General features: G+C 38.0%; 1 protein-coding gene across 2 annotated transcripts; it reads right to left on the reverse strand.

Annotated features, from left to right (window-relative positions):
• Window positions 1-699: 699 nt before the first annotated feature.
• Window positions 700-20,634, reverse strand: LOC127813470 (putative glycerol-3-phosphate transporter 4). Of its 2 annotated transcripts, none has more exons than XM_052354434.1 (3): window positions 19,346-20,634; window positions 15,314-15,859; window positions 700-995 (listed from the first exon to the last, which is right to left on the reverse strand). In XM_052354434.1, the coding sequence occupies exons 1-3, from the start codon at window positions 20,376-20,378 to the stop codon at window positions 958-960; spliced, it is 1,617 nt and encodes a 538-aa protein (XP_052210394.1). In that variant the 5' UTR covers window positions 20,379-20,634; the 3' UTR covers window positions 700-957. The 2 variants fall into 2 exon arrangements, with proteins under 2 accessions (XP_052210394.1, XP_052210393.1); XM_052354433.1 differs by having other exon boundaries at window positions 700-998; window positions 19,346-20,633.
• Window positions 20,635-20,916: the final 282 nt, after the last annotated feature.

The raw sequence follows: 20,916 nt of genomic DNA on the forward strand, positions 1-20,916 counted from the left end.
TACATCGCTCGTGCCTTTAATTTTAGTAAAAGAAGTAAATCACAAATAGAGATTTTATTTTCTTACACAAAACCTAATCATGACCCAATCACTTGACATCTATCTTAAGAGCGAGTCCGTGGTTATCTTTTACTCTATAATAATTGACTTCAATTGTTTAAAATTAATTTCACAGAACTTAACATTTATAAATAAAAGATAGATAAAATATATATTTCTACACGAAATATATTTATAAATTCTCGAACTTACCCATTTAAAGACATGGAGATACACTAGCGCGAGAGATACATTTTTAATTGGAGATGGCAGAGTTGTATTCAAATTTGAAGCTTTATTGGAAATGGACTCAAAAGTTGAAACGTTCTTTGACAAGTGATCATAGAGATATAAAATACAAGAAGATGGCAGAGTCCCATTCAAATTTGAAGCTTTATTGGAAATGGACTCAAAAGTTGAAATGTTCTTTGACAAGTAATCATAGAGATATAAAACACATGAAAAGAATGTCACACAATGAAAGATGGAAAGAAAAAGCATAAAATTAAAAGATAGGAAGGCTATATATCATCTTATCTTATCTGCAGGTATGGAAAAGTACCATCTATACCTTGAGATATCAATTATATATATTATATATATGTCCCTATGTTTTTGACATAAAATGAGTTCAAAAGCAACAACATACCTGCTGCTACGTGATTTTTAACTTTCTATTTAATTTTTATTTATAGCCTCATGCTATCTTCTACAAGGCAAAAGAAGAATCTATTACAGCTTCAGGTTATTTCATAAAACAGCAACAAACATTCACTATAAGATAAGAAGTAGATGAGCGAGCATGCATGCCAGACTTCCACATATACAAAATGTCACTATAATACCTAGCTAAGCTAGCTATGTTTCTGTGTTTGTAATTTTGCTGACAGGATGATACACCATTTGCCACACCTGCTATCAGCTCTCATCGCTCAGAAGGGGTTGAGATGCAGGGGCTGCTGCAGTTCAGACAGAAACTTTCCTAGTTAGCTCGGGGCAAGACAACAATGAATAATGCTAGTTCACAGAGATGAAACATGCAATAGCAAAATCATCAAGATGGCAAAAAGTAGCCAAATTTTGAGGAAAAAAAAAACATAGGTTACCACTGAGGACTCTACGATGCAGATATAAACATGTGTAAAAACGTATGTGACTATGCAGAAACATGCAAACTACAGGCATGCCTGCACAAGAGTAAGGTGGTTAACCTAGCAAAGTAAGAAAATAACAAACATGGAAGCCCAAATTTACATGAAATGTTCACAGCCATATCATATTTCATGCGCTGTGCATTCATATATATCCTGCTCCAATTCTAACTAAATGTGAATGTGACTTTCCGGGCCTTCAAAATCATCCTTGGAGGCCGCCAGGCTACTTTTGAACTTTTATTACCTTTTCATTTCATTAATACTGGCAATTACTAACTCTGGCACCACAATTGCAGAATCATAGCCTATTCCCAGATATATTTTGCAAGTTCAGTCAAACACAAGCTTCTGTTAAAACAGTTCAGAGCAAAAATGGGTACTCTATCCTAACCAAAACAATCTATCAAGATCAGATACCCATTTCCTGAGGCTACCAAGAAATTTCAAGAAATGATAGATTGTCATTCTAATGGCTTAAAAATGACAGAAAAAGTGAAGCATCCTTTGCCAGTCTTAAGAGCTCAAGAAACACAGCTCCTACATAAGGATTTTGGATGTACTTTTTCAATTTGTATACCATAATAGCTTTAGTAAGAATTCCTTCTCTACAAAAGACAACACAAACTGAAAAAAGGAATGAAAGGTAGATAAAATTCTAACCACTAATATGAGAACTTCAGATTTGCAGACAAACATCACAAGAATATATTATTCATTCTGTTAGTCTCAATGGTACAACTAATGTTTTATAAAACTTATTTTGATGATAACAGAATGACCGACCTGATTTTCGATACACCTTAAAGGAGTCTAAATGGTTATAGACGTCTATGTTCACTCATTCAAATGTCTGAAGGATGCCATAATACTCTCCCATGTTTTAAGCCTTATTTGGATGTCTTAAGGGAATCCCTGAAACGTCCAAAACTATCCAAAAATTAGATCCCTATTTAAGACTTGCTCAGGCGTTCAAAAGAAACCCCTCAGACATCCTAACTTATCCAAAAACTTTTGAAAGGTTTACTCAAATGTCTGAAGGGAAGCCCTCAGATGTTCGCATCATGCCAGAAACTCATCTTGCTTTAAAATGTCTATTCAGATGTCCGAGGGAATCCCTTCATACATCCAAACCTCTCCAAATTGGTTATTCAAACATCTAAACCAAAGCCTATTTTTTACCATACCTTACTCAAAAGTTTGAACCAAGAGTTCCAGACAACTAAATAAAGATAAGTTAGAGCTCATTGTTAAAAATTTCATAATCTTCACAAGTTCACAAAAGAGAAGATACTGTTGATGTTTGTAACAATCATCTCTTATGAAAAATCAAAATTTCCTTTAGATGCTTCATTGTAAATCAAGTCAAACAAGAATATCTTTCCCAAATTGGATATGTAGGTTTTTTGTTGTAGATATGTCCTCATGTTAATATTTTTCCTAGTGCACTTGGGGTTTGACTACTTTCTCATCTGCTTGATCTCCATCTAAATTGGGAATATTTGCTATAGTTTGTTGTGTTCTCTTTTTGAAAAATATGGTAATGGAAGTTTGTAATGGGAGGAATAAACTTCCTTAGTCTTCATTGCTTCACAATATGCAAATATATACACAATTTTCCTAATGTTTAGGACTAGATTACACACCTAATATTTAGGACTAGATTACAACATGTTTAGATTAGAATCAAACTTGTATTAGGATTTCCTTATCTGTTTTAAGGAATATCCTTATTCTCTCAGCTAGACATCTGTTTCATCTTTATCTCTATCATCATGTCTGTCATGACCCTAGGGTTTAGCTAGGGTCTAGGAAGGAATTAGGATAAGAGTTTGAGGAAGATAGAGCAGAGAAGAGGGCAAGGAAGAACATAACAAAATTGAGGGAGAGAGAGAAAGGCCGTGGAAGGGTATTGAGAGAGGGAATTGAGATTCAAATCATTCATTCATAAAATTGCCTTCCTCTAACTACTCAAGCCTATTTATAGGCTTACAATTGAAGATGCTAATAACAACAGAAAATGAAATTAATAAGGAAAACACATGACATGTATTACTAATATATCCTTGGGGTTCCTTGGGGTCGTGACAATCCCCACCCCTTCAAACAATTCTTGTCCCAAAAAATTGACTGCTGCTAACCCTATTATTCAACCAATTCCAGCCTTAATAATCTGGTTTCTTCTTCTCCTTTTCTTGTTTTTATCTCTTACATTTCTTTTCTTTTGTCTTTCCGTGTCTTTTCCTCTGAAAATAGCAATACCATGATTTGCTGCAGCACCTGTTCCCGCCATCCACCCATTCCTTGTTGCTCTCAAAATTAATTCCATTTGACCTGTCACGCCTTCCACCATAATCTCTCTAATTGTAGAGAGTAAGTCAAACTGCTTTGTAGGCCAAAATTTGGTTCAATGCTGCTGCTTTCCAATGGAAATAAGAACTATCAAAGTAGCAAAAGTCTCGTTTCCTTCCACAAAGAATTTCCCCACCATCTTCCCAATATCTTCTTTCTCTTTAGTAGAGGTATCCTCAATTGGGGTATCTTTAACTTCCCAATTGTTGGTGTACGCTAAAAACCCACTTCTAGCAAATTTTTCTATCAGTGGAACCTTGATAGCTTCTTTAACAATTACCATTACTTCCTTGGCAGCCTGAATTGCCTGATTCAATTCAGGTTTCTCCTCATTCTTTACAGCTACCGTCCTTATCTTAGGTCTTTATCACCCTCATACTTTTCATCAGCTACAAGGACACTATCACCATCGCCATCCTTCGCTTCCAGTGCTGATACATCAACCTCCAATAGATATAAATAGTGATCCCCACCGATAGCCTTGTCCTATCTCTCTTCCTTGCTGAAGTCTTTAGTTACAATTGGCCAGTCCAACTCCAATTTTTCCTCCCATTCATGCTTGGCATGATTTGCATCCTTAGAAGCTCCCTTAATCAGTTAGCTGCCCTTAATATAACTGTTAGGCTGCAACTCTTGCTTTCTAAAAATGGTCCAAGGCAAGTTCCTGCAGCCTTACTCTCTCGGTTGCCTCTTTCACAATTGTCGGCATCATCATCCTGACCATTGACCTTAGTTTGTCCTTCAAACCACTAACAAATCTTGATACAAGATAGTGCTCCGTCAGAGTTGGTTGATCACTCCACAATAGGGACCTTAACTCCTCAAATCTATCACAACAATCTGTCATCGATCCCTCCTAACTTAATTTGTTGAACTCCTCAGTCACCCTAATCATGTTCTTCTTCATCCCAAATTGGTCATGTAAATTTCTAGTAAGATCAGTCCAACTAATCTCCCCTTCCCTAGACATTGGAGTATGATTGGCAATGTAGGAAGATGAACATCTTACCTGAATTTCCGATTTCAAGGCCAGTAGTTCATCTGCCTCTTGTAAACCATAGGTCATAGGAAGGGTGCCCTGGCTAGGCAAAATTGGATTGGCTACTACCCGGTGAGGAAAATTCGGTGATAGCCGGAATTGAGGTAGCGAAGACAGCATGTTAAACATGTTGTTGATCTGCTGGACATGTTGCCCCCTCATCTCCCGATGCTTCTCCAAGTCACTCCGCACTCTTTCTCAAGAGGCAGCTAGATCCCAACGCATGTTTGCTTTGTTGGCCGCAATATCCTCCTGGTTGTGGGTCATCGCCTCCTACGTTGCCTTAGATTTCTTAACTTCAGAATTCCACCACTTAAAATGATCAACAGCCTCAGAAAATCGATCTTCCATAGATTGTTGTTCTATACAATCTTCCTTAATCTCTGAATTAAAAACAACCTCCAAAATTCAACTATTACTGAATAGCCTCCAATAATCACCCTTCCTTCACACCACGATCACAAGCAGTGTCCTAGACGAGTTCCAATAGTCACTTCACTTTGAATCACCTTCAAATCTGAACCTCAATTATCAGCCGTGATTCACTTGTTCTTTGTCGCCTTCCAATTTGAGCAATATTTACTGGAGTTACGTACGAAATGGCCTCACAACCGTCACCCTTTCATATGCAGCAACCTAGATCTGAATTTCCACTCCTAACTGCTCCTACTTTTCACCCCAATCATATGCAACGAGTTTGCTGGAATCAAACTGATTTATGGCTATCCCACCGTCCACTATCTTGCTTTTGAAACAACTTCGGCTGCTTAACTCCTCCTTACCTAATTCGATTTCGTCACTAAGAGCAATAGCTTATGGCCGCATGCAGATCACAATCCTCCTGTTTCGCATTCGATTCACAGCGGATTAAAGATTGCTCGGACTCGATCGCGATCGTTGTAGCCTCCGATCGCTCCAATATGCTTCTCTTTGATGCCTTAGTCTACTTCAGTCGTGCCTTCCTTCTCGCCTTAGTCACATGCAACGACTAGATCTGGAATCACAATTGAAATTACCGATCTATTTCCTTCAAAATTGCAATAGCCAAAGCTTGATCGACTCTACTTCCTTTCCCACCGGAATTCACTTATCTATGTCCTGGTTCAGAATCGCAGAATTCTACTTCAAGAAACTATTCTGATCTGGGACGCGATCAAGGACACTTGAGTTTATCGCCAATTCTAGATTGCAACTAGGGTTAGGATCAGATGCACTAGATCTCCTCGCTGAGGAGCGTCACCTTCATATTCAAGTTCGATCACTGTTGAAACTATCTTGGCCAATGCCGCCTTCAATACCGAGCCGATGTTTGCTTCGCACGACTTCGCCTCTCAATTCCGATTCAATTCCGAGCCAAATTTTACTTGCTTAAAACAACGGAAATCGCCTGGCTCGTCGGAATTAAATGCCTGAATCGCCCTAGCTAACTGCTAAGAACTTCCAAATCACAATCAAGAATCGTCGGCCTGTTCCGCCTTTCAAGAATCGAATCTGAATTCAGCTATTAAAGTCTCCACAATCACAGCCGATGAACGATTGGCTCTGATACCAATTGTCATGACCCTAGGGTCTAGCTAGGGTCTAGGATAAGAGTTTGAGGAAGATAGAGCAAAGAAGAGGGCAAGGAAGAACAGAACAGAATTGAGGGAGAGAGAGAAAAGCCGTGGAAGGGTATTGAGAGAGGAAATTGAGATTCAAATCATTCATTCATAAAACTGCCTTCCTCTAACTACTCAAGCCTATTTATAGGCTTACAATTGAAGATACTAACAACAACAACAGAAAATGCAACTAGAAACTTGTGTGAAAATGCAACACTAATGGCATAAAAACAAGATCATCACTTAGAAACTTGTGTGAAAATTTAGTCCCTATCTCTCAAATAGAACCTAAGACCTTTGATGAAGTTGGGAAGGATGATTTTTGGATGATAGCAATGTAAGAGGAACTAAATCAATTTGAAACAAACAAAGGTTGTTCACTAGTTCCTGAGCCATATATATATATATATATATATACACCCTATCATTGGCACAAAATGGGTATTTAGGAAAAAATGGAAGAATTAGGAATAGTGACTAGGAATAAGGAAAGACTAGTAGCTCAAGGGTACAATCAACTAAAAGGAATAGATTTTTGTGAAACATTTGCTCCTATTGCAAAAATTGAAGCTATTAGAATGTTGCTTTTGCTAGTTACAAAAATTTTAAATTATTTCAAATGGATACCAAAAGTGCATTTTTAAATGGTTATCTAAATGAAGAAGTTTATGTAAGACAACCTCCTAGTTTTGAAAACAAGAAATTTCCCAATTACATTTATAAGTTGTCTAAAGTTTTATATGGACTAACACGAGCTCCTAGAGCTTGGTATGAAAGACATTATAAATTCCTTCTAGAAAATAATTTTAAAAGAGAAAAAATTAACACAACCATGTTCCTCAAACATGAAAAGATAGATATGTTTATAGTTATAATTTAGGTAGATGATATCATTTATGGTGCAACAAATGAACAACTTTTTAAAAGCATTGCAAGTTGCATGCAAAATGAACTTGAAATGAGCATGATGGAAGAGTTGAATTTCTTTATTGGCCCACAAATCAAACAATTAAAAAATGTAATATTCATAAATCAATCCAAATATATAAAAGACTTACTAAAAGATTTGAGACAAATTTGAATAAATCACGCCCTACTCCTATGAGTACTTCCATAGAATTATATAAAGATATGATAGGATAGATATTAATCAAAACAAATATAGGGGAATGGTAGGATTGCTTCTCTATTTGACTGTTAGTAGACCCAACATCATGTTTAGCGTATGCTTATGTGCTAGGTTTCAATCAAAACCTGAAGAATCTCACTTACAAGCCATTAAGCGAATTTTTAAATATTTTGTTAGGTACACAAGATCTTGGCCTATGTTGCCCAAAAGGAACAGCCTTTGAATTAATAGGCTACATGGCTGCAGATTTTGCTTGCAACAAAACCAATCAAAAAGTACTAGTGGTGTTTGTTAATTTCTTAGACTATCATTAATTTCATACTATAGCAAAAAGCAAGTTTCAGTGGCTTTGTCAACCGTTAAGTATGTTGCAGTAGAAAGCTATTGTGCTCAAATTCTATGGATAAAACATCAATTAGAAGACTTTGGTTTACACTATGATCATATTCCTGTAAACCTGTGATAATACGAGTGTTATACAACTAAAAACCAATGCTTCACTGTAAAACCAAGCATATTGAAATAAGACACCATTTTATAAGGGAAATGTGAAAAACAGAGAAATTGAGTTTGTCTATGTTAATACAAAGGATCAATTGGTCAAGGTCTTTACAAAACCTTGAAGTGAGGATAAATTTTGTCACATTAGAAGAGAAATAGGCAAGACAAATCTATCAGATTTTGAATGAAGTTTGCATGCCTTCTTAAAAAACATTTAATTTTTAGATATGCAATGTTGAGGCGCTTGAATAGGTATATCCATCTGTTTGAAACAGGCCGAACTAAGTCAAAACTCACTGAACTAATTCAGACATCCAAAGATTTCTTTTCAATTGTCTGAAAACTCTTTGGAGCTTTTCAAATGTCCAAATAGTGCCCTCAAACTTTGAAACACTCTAGGGTCATTCAAACATTTGAAACTTGTGTTCAGACCTTTGAACTATCTTTTGCATCCAAAACAGCTCAACTGCTTTACACACCTGAACAAGGCTATCCAGACATCCAAATGTCGTCTTTACAAATTGAAGTGTCACGACCGGCAACTCCATCTTTTCAAAATCAAAACCCTAATTCTCACAATCTTTGTCATTTTTTCTCTGCGAACCCCAATCTTTTCATTTCTAATACTCAAACTCTGTTATGGGTAATACAACCAAACCTCAAATCACCCAAATTTACAAGCGTATGACTAAATCCAAAACTAAATAGGATTATTTCTTTTCCTATTTTGAGTCATTTTATTATTTCCTAATATTATGGGTCTTTTCCTATTTTGATTAAGAGACTTGTTTTCTTATTTTGAGTCAGTTTCTTATTTCCTAATACTATTAGGTCTTTTCCAATTTTGATTAGGAGATTTACAATTCATTCTTATTAAGAGTCTCTAAGGTTATGTTATAAATACTCTATTGTAGTTTATTAGCAAGTAATAAGAACAATATTTTTCCAGCATACTCTTATATGCAAGAGATCAAATGGTTCTCACTGACGAGCCCCCTAGCTTTCAACATAGGAAGTCAAGGAAGGAGGTCTTCGAAGGGGTTAGCTTCTGATCTAGCTAATCACCCGTGGACTCAATCTGTTAACACATTGGTAACAGAGCCAACCATGGGCAACAACAGTTTCTGTCAGGCCCCTGATGAATTCATGAGGAAGTATGGCGATAATGTGCAGATGCAAGAAGAGTTTCATGCAATTGAGGCAGCCAAACAAGAACGAATGCCAGCACAAATACAAACCCTTATGCTCAACATGGACTCTATTAAGGTGGGTTCAACAGCACCGAGTGCAGGGGAGGACAAAGTGCAGTGGCCAAGACAACAAGAACTCGCTAGGAGCATTGGTGCAAGAGGATGATTTGTGCCATGCTACACTAAGCTGGATTCCCCTTGTTACAATGGTGAGACAAATCCATTACCTTGGTTAAATCGATGTGAGCACTTCTTCCGGCACTAGCAGACTGTAGAAGAGGAAATGGTGGGCCTAGCAGCCTTCCACCTGGAAGGAGAGGCACAAATTTGGATTTTGAATTTTGAAGAGGACACTTTGACATTGACTTGGGCAGAGTTCAAGGAAAACTTCCACAACAGATTCGATCCCCCCATTCGAGGAAGCAGATTTGGGGAGCTATCAAAACTGAAACAAACGGGTTGGTGGTGTATTATCAATGGAGATTTGAGCAATTGTTGGCAAGGGTAGAGAAGATGACCAAATCACAAGAGGTTGAGACGTATGTTAGTGGATTGCAAGGATCAATACAGATTAATGTAGAAGTATAGCACTTCAGAGTCTCAAAATTTATGAACAAAAGAATTTTGAGTCTAAACAAGCAATGGGGCGTCCACAAGGGAGAATGCAACCTAGTAACCAGTTGGCAGCACCAAGATCGAATACCCCTCCCAGGTAGAGGTTGACGCGTGTGGAAGATGGTAGAGTGCCGCGCCAAGGGCCTATGCTTTAATTGCGACGAGTTATTCTCACCGAACCATCATTACAAGCAGCTGTTTTGCACTGATCTGGTTATGGACAAGGAAACCAACCAAGAGGATGAAGGCGAATTTTTACCAAAACCCACTATATCATTACATGCAATTACAGATATGACGACTTCTCAAACGATGCATGTGACGGCTAAGGTAATAGGGATTATACTAATTCTAATAGATTCGGGTAGCACTCATAGTTTTGTGAGTCCCACATTAGCAGCATAATTGACAAAGTTTCTAGAGGGCAAACAAGGATTTTCAGTCATGGTGGCTAATGGAGAGCCAGTGAGAACCACCAGGTTGTGCAGACGATTTGAGTTTTCCATGGGAAAGCGAAAATTCATAGCTAACTTGTTTGTTATACAATTTGGAGGGTTTGATATGGTCTTAGAGTTGATTGGTTAAGTACGCTGGGAAAAATTGAATGGGATTTCATGCACATGGCAATGGTGTTTCAACAAGGTGACCAAGTAGTGAGGTTGCAAGGACAGGTTGATTCAGAATTGGATGGGACAGCTTGTAGGGCTACAGTCCGACCTGGGATGGACAATAACAAGGTTGAAGGGTTACTTGTGGAGTGCATTGACCTTTTGCTGAACCTCAAGGGTTACCACCACTTTGGAACCATGATCACAAAATTAACTTGCTGCCTGGAATGAAGTCAGTAGTCATGCTACCATACCGATATCAGTATTTGAAGCCAACGGGGTTGTTGCAGCCTCTTCCACTGCCGCAACAGATATGGGCTAATATTTCCACGGACTTCACGGAGGGATTACCCAAATCTCAAGGTAAAAGAGTCCTTTTTTGTGGTGATGGATCATTTCTCAATGTATCCAAACTTTATTCCCTTATCCCATCCATATTTGGCTATGTTGATGGCTTGCATTTTTTTTTAACAATGTGTTTAAACTGCATGGTTTACCCGAGTCTACTGTTAGCAGTCATTAAGTTACTTTTACTAGTGCCTTTTGGAAGGAATTGTTTAAATTGGGTGGCACTACTCCCAACTTTAGCTCAGTCTACCATCCTTAATCCGATGGTCAAATTGAAGTGGTTAATCATACAATTGAGATGTATCTGCGATGCTTGTGAGGGATTGGCCTAGAGAGTGGTTGTATTGATTGCCTTGGGCTAAATATTGCTATAACACAAGGTTTCAATCCGCTTTGTAAACCACGCCTTTGGAGGTGGTTTACAGGAGAGCTCCTCCCCGAATGCTCTCTTATGATTCAGGTATGGCTCAGTTAGAGGCTGTGGATTATGATTTGCAGTAGCAGGATTTCATTTTGAAGTCTTTAAGGGACCATTTTGTTACAGCTCAGGCTGCCCTAAAGAAACAAGTAGATCAACATCGTCAAAATTTACAGTTTGTAGTAGAGGATTGGGTGTTATTGAAATTGTGCCCTTCCAAACAAACTTTGATCACTTCTCATTTTAATAAAAAGTAGTCCCCACATTTCTATGGACCTCTTCAAGTGCTTCGCCATTGCTTACGAGCTATACTTGCTTGAGGACAGTAAGGTCCACCCTACATTTCATGTTTCTTCTTTTAAACGCTTTCATGAAGGATTACTTGCAGTGCCACCTGCACTTCTGCTATGTAGGGCAAAACCTGCTTTCGCCCTCAAGCGGTGTTGGATCCAGAACTTCAAAATGGTAACAAGGAGTTTCTCATTCAGTGGGTTGATTTGTCTCTGGCTGAAGTTTCTTGGGAGCAGGAGGCAGTTCTCAAGGCTAATTATCCTTCATTTGTGCTTGAGGACAAGCACATTTCCAAAGTGTGTGTGTGTGTGTTGGGGGGGGGTGTTGTTATGGGCAATGCAACCAGACCTCCAATCACCCAAATTTACAAGTGTAGAACTAAATAGGATTATTTCTTTTCATATTTTGAGTTTGTTTCTTATTTCCTAATATTATCGGTCTTTTCCTATTTTGAGTAGGAGATTTGTTTTCCTAATTTGAGTCAATTTCTTATTTCCTAATATTGTTAGGTCTTTTCCTATTTTTGATTAGGAGATTTGCAATTCATTTCCTATTAAGAGTCTCTAAGGTTCTGTTATAAATACTCTATTGTAGTTGATTAGAAGGTAACAATAATAATCTTTTTCCAACATACTTTGTGTGTAAGAGATCGAAGGGTTCTCTCAAACAAGCCCTAACTTTCAACATAGGAAGCTGGGGAAGGAGGTCTTCGAAGGGGTTAGCTTCCGATCTAACTAATCACTCGTGGACTCGATCCATTAACAAACTCCATGGCAACCAAGAGCCCTTTTCATTCATCATCTCAAATGAAATCGCAAAGGAGGCAAAAGCACTGCCATGACCCAACCTTTGTATCAAAATCAATAAGTGAGAAATATCATAAGCACTTAGAGAAGCGACAAGTTCTCAGAGAACGATTCATGGACTTTGGGGATCTCCTTTATGCCAACATCCATCTCCTTGAAGTTGTAAGTCATTGGGCCCCTTTCCTCAGTCTTGAAGAAGATATCTATCCTAGGTCGGTTTGTATTTTCTATTCAAATCTTACCATCACCCACAATCCTCTCCGTTTACGTTCTTGTGTTAATGGAAAAGATAATTGAGTATGGTCCATCCAAGTTACATGGCACTTTTCATATTCATCCCATTCAAAATTGTTATGACATTCAAAACAATGAAACCCACACTTGGGTATCCAACATTCCCAGTTTTGATCCCCTTCAAGCCATTTGTCAAAGTTACCTGTGAAAACAATTGGCCCAACAAGCATCCTTCCAAAGTGAGTGACTTACCGATCAAGGCACATCTTCACATGGTCATTGCATACTATTTTCTTCCACGCAAAGAGTTTATGGAACATATCTCCTATCTTGATTTTGAAGTCATGTGGTGTCTTCTTGAAAAGATTCTAATTGATATTACAGAGGTTATCATTCAACACATGATTCGTTATGAGCCTAACTATCAAACACCATTAGGTTTTGGTATGATGTTAACCCACATTTTTAAACATTTTGGGGTTCCTCATGACAATGAAGAACCTATCAAACTCACACACCATTAGAATGGTTGAACGAGGCAATCACTGGGTATGGACTAATGACAATTCATCATTGTTCTCTCATGAAGGGAGACATAGACCATCTCATTCTCCTCCCATAGGAGCTACTACGTTGTCGTGTCACCCTCCATTAATCGTGCCTCCTCGTCTTCTGAAGGGAACCTTCACTCTCAAACATCATACAAAACCTTCAGGCACTTTCGACTAACTTCAAGAATCTCTTAGCCAAGGTTGATCGATTTAAAGATTTTACAAAGGCCAATTCCAATCTTTGCACTCCAAGGTGGATGCACTTCATGGGAACCAACCTTCACAATCTTCAATGCCACCCCTCCATCGTCATAGGCTTGGGCACCTTTTCAGGCTAATGACAAAAAGGGAGAGATTCAATGTTGAATTGATATGGTTGTATTTTGTTGGAGGGTACATTTTGATTAATGGATGGCATCTCGGTAGGGAATATTATGTTTGATATATCTTCATTGGATAGTTATTGGATAATGCACTTTGGATGATTGCTAAAATTTAACCGTTGTAAATGGATTACTTTGAATTACCATATGCTTAAACTTGATTGTGTCAGCGATACTTGTGTTAAAAGAGTCTTTCTCATAAATGCTTTGTCATCATCAAAAAGGGGGAGAATGTTAGTCTCAAGAGTACAAATGATGTTTTATAAAACTTATTTTGATGATAAAAAAATGACACAGCTGATTTTTGATACACCTTAAGGAGTCTGAATGGTTACAAACATTTGAAGGCTGTCAAAATACTCCCCCCTGTTTTAAGCCTTATTCAAATGTTTAAAGGAAATCCCTCAAATGTCCAGACCTCTCCAGAAATCAAATCCCTATTTAAGACTTACTTAGACACCTGAGAGAAACTCTCAAACATCCAAACTTCTCTAGAAACTTTTGCAAGGTTTACTCAGACCTCCAAAGGGGAGCCCTCAAACGTTTGAATCACTCCAAGAGCTCATCTTGTTTTAAAAGTTCTATTCAAACATCAAAGGGAATCCCTTCAAATGCTCAGACTCTCTAGAATAGTTATTCAGGCATCTTCAAACAGCTCTCTTAAACATCTTAATCAAAGTCTATTTTTTACCATGCCTTATTCAAAAGTTTGAACCAAGAGCTTCAAACATCTGAATGAAGACGAGACTGAGCTCATTCTTAAAATTTTCATAGCTTAGCAAGTTGACAAAAGAGAAGATACCATTGATGTTTGTAATAGTCATCTTTGATGAAATGCTTCGTTGCAAATCAATTCAAATAAGATCTTTCCCAAATTGGATATGTAGGCTTTTTGTTATAGGTATGTCCTTATGTTGACATTTTACCCATTGCACTTGGGGTTTGACTACTTTCTCATCTGTTTAATCTCTATTGAATTGAGAATATTTCCTACAATTTGCTATCTTCTCTTATAACTTCGTTTCTGAAAATTTGTGATATTTCATTAATGAAAAGGAAGTGGTCCAAGCTGAGAGTTTACAGAAGACGTTCCATCTTTTTTCTTTTCTCTCTAACAGCTATTTTTTGAATTGAGGACTATAAATGAAGGCTTTTGTAGAGACTTAAGGATAAATAGAATTCAGAAAATACTTGCAAGAGCATTCAATTCTCTCAAGGCAAAGGAAGTGCACAGTTGTGGTTGGAGCCTTGAAGGAGATCTTCATTTACACCTTTGTTTCTGATATATTCAAAGCTTTGCAAGTTGTAGTGCTGTTTTCTGTCGGCATGATTACTCACTTAAGTGGGGGGATTCTCACCTTGGTGTGAGGGACCTGTTCTTGACAATAAGAATGTTGTTCTTGGTTTGGTAAGGGATCTATATTGGTTTCTAGCTTCATTAAAATATAAGAATTCTACTTAGTAGAACCTTGAAGGTTTCCCTTGAAAAGATAGGGTGTAGGTTCAGAAAAACCAAACCTCTCATCAACTCTTCCTGCTTTTTGGCTGTGTGTGCATTTCATTTTTCATATCTAGAAATCATCTCAGATCATCTTACAATCTTTCCAAGTTAAAAATTACAAGTTAAGCCAGATTTTCTTAAAAGAAAAAAGCCAATTCACCCCCCCCCCCCCCCCCCCCCCCCCTCTCCTTTCTTGGCTTATTGTCTAGGCAACACATTCATGTGGTAAAACTGAACACCATTAAACAGTTGTTCATCTACTTCACTTTCTAGGTGTCCATACATATGCATTCAATTATATGAGGCATCAAATGGAGTAATAAGCCATAGTGGCATTGTGAAAATGGATCTTCCTCACTGGATCTTTTTCCAGGAAACAGGTTTTTATTAAAATGACTATAAAACTAAGCAAATTGGTTTGGTTCATGTCATGCAGGTAAACATCCATATGTTACTAAATAATAACATATCTGATCAGGAAACATTTTGTTTATGTTGGAGTTGTATTTGTAGTTGAGGTATGGAACATAATGCATATAATAAAAGCACAAATTACCTCCAGAAGTGTGCTGTCCACTGGTTAAAGATTTCCATTTGCTGCTTCTCTCAGTAAGTTCAGCTATGACCAAACGGGATAAAAGAAGACCAGATATGAGAGCACCAACCATTAGCATCAGAAACACAGCACCCCATCCTTGTGCAGAGAGGAACCCTGTAAGAAGGGGGCCAAGAGCTGCACCAACAGATCCTGTACCATCAATAATGGCAGTAACTGTTGCCAGTGCTCGGGCATCCCCTCTCAGAGAACTGTGTGTACCAAGATCTGCAGAGACTGCTGTGGTGATAAGAGCATAGGGTCCATTCACAAATAAGCCAGCAATCATCATTAGTACAATATTAACTGTTTTTGAAATATTGCCATATGACCGATATAGGATCATTGCAGGGATTGCCATGTACATGAAGCTGGCAGCAGTAGTTGCCCGAGCATTAAGTCTATCAGATATATAGCCAGCCAAGATCCCACCAAAAATACCCCCAACATCAAACAGAGTAGAAAGATTTCCAGAAGATTTTACTGACATATATTCTCCACCAATAGCTGTCAATCAAAAATAAAAGAAAAGCTGCAAAATCATGAAAGTGAACAACACAAGAAATATGCAACAATTGCATTCAAAAACATGGAAATTCAATGTAGAAAATAGTAGTGTGACATTGTCAAGGTTTTCCTCAACTAATAGAATAGGCATTACACCCCTGTTTGGCTTTCCAATAAGTTATCTACGGCAAATATAGAATGTGACTGGAGGATATTTTCCACAACCCAACATCAGGAGAAAAAATTTGGCCTCCTCCCCTTCTCTTTGCACCATAACACATGCATGTTGAAAAGGACATAATAACTACTAAATTTCCTTGAGCAGTCAATCTCATCAATCAATAGCCTTGGTATGATTTCATGACAAAAACTGAAAATTTTCCAAATCTTTGTGCTTCACTTATAGGATGTAACACGCAGAAAATCTTCATAAATTTTCTCCGACTATTATTTTACTATAGACCTAAGAAGCATGGAATGGGCAGTTCATTAAGATGCCATTCCATGCCAAACACCTGGGAAGCCTAGTTTTTATATCAATTATTGGTCCCTCAAGTTTAGTGAAGACTCAAGAGAGAGCAAGGATGAATTGAGTCTTAAAAACTTTAAAGATTTTTGTCAATGCGGCAACAAATTCAAAGTTTGGTGTGTAAAGGATGGAACATATGCACAGCACACACACATTCAACAAGAGAACAATTTATAATGGTTCAATACTCCTATCTATGTCTATTTACTCAAAAAGGAAAGCCCCCTTGAGTTTCCACTAAATCCCGGCATTTTCCAAAACTCTCCTTGGAAAATTTTTACAATCACCCCTACTTTTGCTCAGGCTCCAGGAAGCCGCACCACAATCAAGCAAGTCCCTGCTTGCTCTAACAAATACACAACAAGAGTGTTTGATACTTGTATAAATGTAGTCTCTTTACCTTAGGCTAATTTAGGACACAAATAAAACAAAACAAATGATGTTACTTAAATGATCTAGCAATGACCCCCTCATTAAAACTTGATTCCAATCAGCTTTGGGGTGTACTTGTTGCAGCTTTGCTTCCATTTGAAGCTTTGACCTTTTTGTTCTTGCTAGACAGAATATTTTCACTTGTAAGCTCTTTTTCTCAACCTTTTTCTTCTTTACTTTGTGAGGCCTTTACATTGCTCCTCTTCAAAATTCTACAAGCCCCCATTGTCTCATAACCAATATGGAATGAAAAATGCCTACAAATTTTTGGGATTCACAAAAATATAGTCATGAGGGCCCAACAGTGGACTGATAGTCAACTATTAGATTGACTATTCAGCACCTTAGTTGGGTTGTCCAATAGGAAAGTCAGTTGTCAGGTCAACCTTTTAAGTAAACATAAAAGAAGCAAGAACAAAATACCTAGAAGGTTGACTGCCATAATTGACAGCCACCTCCGAAAGCATTGAACAAAAATTCTAAGAGTGCAAACTTGAGTAGTTGACCATTGGAATCTTTAATTTGCAAGGGGCGGCCCCATTCTCCTAATCATACATGCCAAACTCCTCTTAGCACTATAGTCTCTTTTCCCTATCTAAGCATAACCAACTACTGACCTGCTTGTCAATTCTTGGTCTAATACTCACTTGTAACTGATTGGTGTCAGAATTTTTCACTGATTAGTCAACTTCAAAGTGGATTAGTTGTGCGAAGAGTGCGTTATGACCCGTGGCCGCCAGCTTGGTGGGGGCAGCTCCTCTGTTGTGGGTAAACAAGAAACCAACTCTACGAACCCGAGAAAAGGCTGCACAGCGGTAGTAGGGGCGTTAAGACCGGAGCTTTTTGTTGACCATTGGAGCTTTTCCTTTCCTTCTAGCATTAACATTTCACAGACTCGCAGATATTTTCTCAGGATAAATATCAATATTCTAGATTTTGGTCACCAGGTATCCATGGCTAAGGAATCATCATTTATAATGGTGTTTCTTGGACCAAGTTGCAGAGATTCCAGAAATGAGAACATTTGTAAAATCTGAAAAGAGGGTCAATACATGTACTTTCAAAAGTCAATAATGATTGCAATCATTTCATTTATGTACCTAGCCTTTGTTGTATGATTCAGTTGGACGTTGTGTATCCGCTCCTAGACCCTTAGAAACTTGTTCTGTACATTTTCTCTTTGTTTCCTTAATAGACTTTTTGATTGAACAAATCTTATTAATACAAGGAGCAAAACTGAGGGGGAAGATGCAATTTCCAATATCAACCAAAGCAAATTGTTGTCCTACACGCCAATTTTCCAAGTCTTTTTAGGGCCACAAGCAATAACTACCTATATGCCAATTTTACAAGTCTTTGACTGACCCTAACTTGGTTAGGATAAGATGCAGTTAATGTAGAGTTGTCAAATAGATCGTGTTGAACCGTTATTTTACACTGTGAGGCCTAGCACTGTGTGTGTAGAGCTAGACCCAGCCCCTTTCAGGAACGAGCAGGGCTTGACCCCAAGGGACCGGCACAACCCTATGCCCGGCTAGGACAGGCCAAACCAGGCCATGTGCCTGCCAATTTAGCCGGACCTTTTTTTTTCTTTTTTTTTTTTTTTTTTTTTGCTAAGGAAAATTTTCTGTTAGAATACAAATATTATATACATATAAAAAATTTTAAATGTAATAACATTGTTAACAAATATATTATTTAGAAAATTTTAAAGATAATAACATTGTTAACATAATTGTTATTTATAAAATAAAATAATTGAAACTAAATTAAATAAAAGTCCTTTTATATTTGAAGACTTCAAATTATAATAATTATTGAAAATGAATTAAACCTTTATCCATAATTACATGAAAATTGAAATTATGTTTTAGATTAAGAATATTTTAAATCATAACTTATCAGCTTTCATAACAATATTTATTTGTCGGATTTATTAATTTGAGGAATTTTTATTCTTTTTAATTTTTTTATTTGAATCAAACCGTGGCTCATGCTAGTGGCCGGGCCTGTCTGAGCTGTTTTGCTGGCCTTGGGTCAAATACCCTAGACAAGAAAGACAAAAATGAAAGCAATAACAGCAACCATATCATTGATTGAAAATCGATGCCCAAACACACAACCAATTAAATATTATTAAAAGGTGGATGACGTGTCTGTCAACAAGAAGCAAATTATCACACTCAGCTAGCAACTTATTTTGGCTTCAGAGAATTACACAATGCAAAAGACACAGAGAGCCCCATATAATTGCATAACAGAGACCTAGTAAACCTTTCGTGATGTCACATTCTCATTCATATACGATGTAACAACAACCAGCCAACTGCAATTTATTTTAGCTCAACCCCCTTCTACCAAAGTCAAAATTCTGCATGCATTAACTAAATTCTGAAGCTATATCACATAGGGGTTCAAATATCGATCAAAAGGTAGTAAATTCCTTAAGTAACTAATTCCTCAAACAAGTTATTTAGATTGTATTTTTAACCAATGGTAAGACGGGTTAGAAAGCCAGAATTTACCTGTTTGACTTAGATAAAATGGTAACCAGTACAAAAACGTGTATGCCACAAGCTTTGAGAAGAAGAGGCACAGAGCAAATGTTATCACTCCTGGTATTAGGCAAGCTTCAAGAAGCCCAACACTTTTCCTATTCCCTGATGCCACTCCAGGGGCAGTCTTCTTTTCACCTTCCAGCAACTCTACCCTTTTCGTCTGAGATTCTTCTTCATTAGGCAGTGTACCCACATTTGCAGCAAAGCCATATGGGCAAGGCAAACCAACATCCTCAGGATAAGCAGCCAAGAACAGATAGACCACTAACCCACCCAGAAAAATAAAAGCACCAGGAAGTATAAAGGACCAGCCCCAACCATAGTCCAGAACACTGGCAGCAAGAAGTGACCCACTAATATTCCCCACAGATGTATGGGCATTCCAAACACCCATTATCAACCCTCTCTTCCTTTTTCCAAACCAATTACCTATCACAGCAACAACTGAAGGCCAGCCAGTTGCCTGGAACAACCCAGCCACCATTTGCATAGCCAGATAAAACCAGAAAACATGAACATTCCAGAAGTAACCCATCCCAAAAAGCCCTACAAAAACACCACTCCCCATCATTCCCAAGGTCAAAAACAAACGGAGATCAAACGTATCCCCTAAATGCCCCGCAACATACATCCCAATCGCGTAAGACGCGAGAAACGCGACATCAATCTCCCCCAACTTTGAGGCCCCATCGGATCCATTAAACGGAGGCCAGCCATCATAGCGCCTCGATCCATTCACACCATCAACCAATTCCCTCTTAAGAAAGAATTTGCCAACCGGCCAGGGATACAACTCGTTAACCGCCTTGGGAACTGGGCACAGAACACTCTTGACTATGCTGCTAGGTTTTCTTGAAGCGTGGTAGCAAGTATAGGCTACAAAAGTAATCAACAAGACGACGTATCTGTAGGTTGTGAGACTCCATTCTTCGCCTCTGATCCTCCGGATAAGCGAGATTCCCGGCGGAGTCCCCCCCAATGCACCGAAAGCACGGGACATGAAAGCGGCCAAACCCTAGAACAGAAGCTGAATTGCGAGACAACCAACGTAATTGAAACAATTTCAATTTCGAGAGCGGTAGAATTGCAACGTTTAAGGAGTGCTCCAGTCTGCAAATCAAAATCGAGGAATTCAGGTGCCGGAAGGGGAATGGAGGATAAAGGATGGGGAGAAGAACACGTGGCAGGCGGGGGGAGATTTGAACCACCGCTGTTCCTTGGTTCCGCGCCACGCCGACTTCAAACGGCACTTTTTCCAAGCCCCGGGGGCCGTGCTGGGATTTAGCGCCACGTCACTTATTTCCAGTCAAGCAATTGCAATACAACTCTATTATTTTAAGAAGGCTTATTTTATTTTATAATAATATACATATTTAGAAAAAGAAAGAAAGTGAATGTGTATATAAGACAGTATGTAATTATTAATATAGGTATATACAAATATATAAAATGGCAATATGGTGAATTTCTTAATAAAAAATTAAAAACTGGTAGTCAATCAAAGACAAGAAAGGAAATCCGTAAATTTAGAGGGTTGC

Source organism: Diospyros lotus, chromosome 11 (genome assembly GCF_014633365.1).
Source record: "Diospyros lotus cultivar Yz01 chromosome 11, ASM1463336v1, whole genome shotgun sequence".
NCBI lineage: Eukaryota > Viridiplantae > Streptophyta > Magnoliopsida > Ericales > Ebenaceae > Diospyros > Diospyros lotus.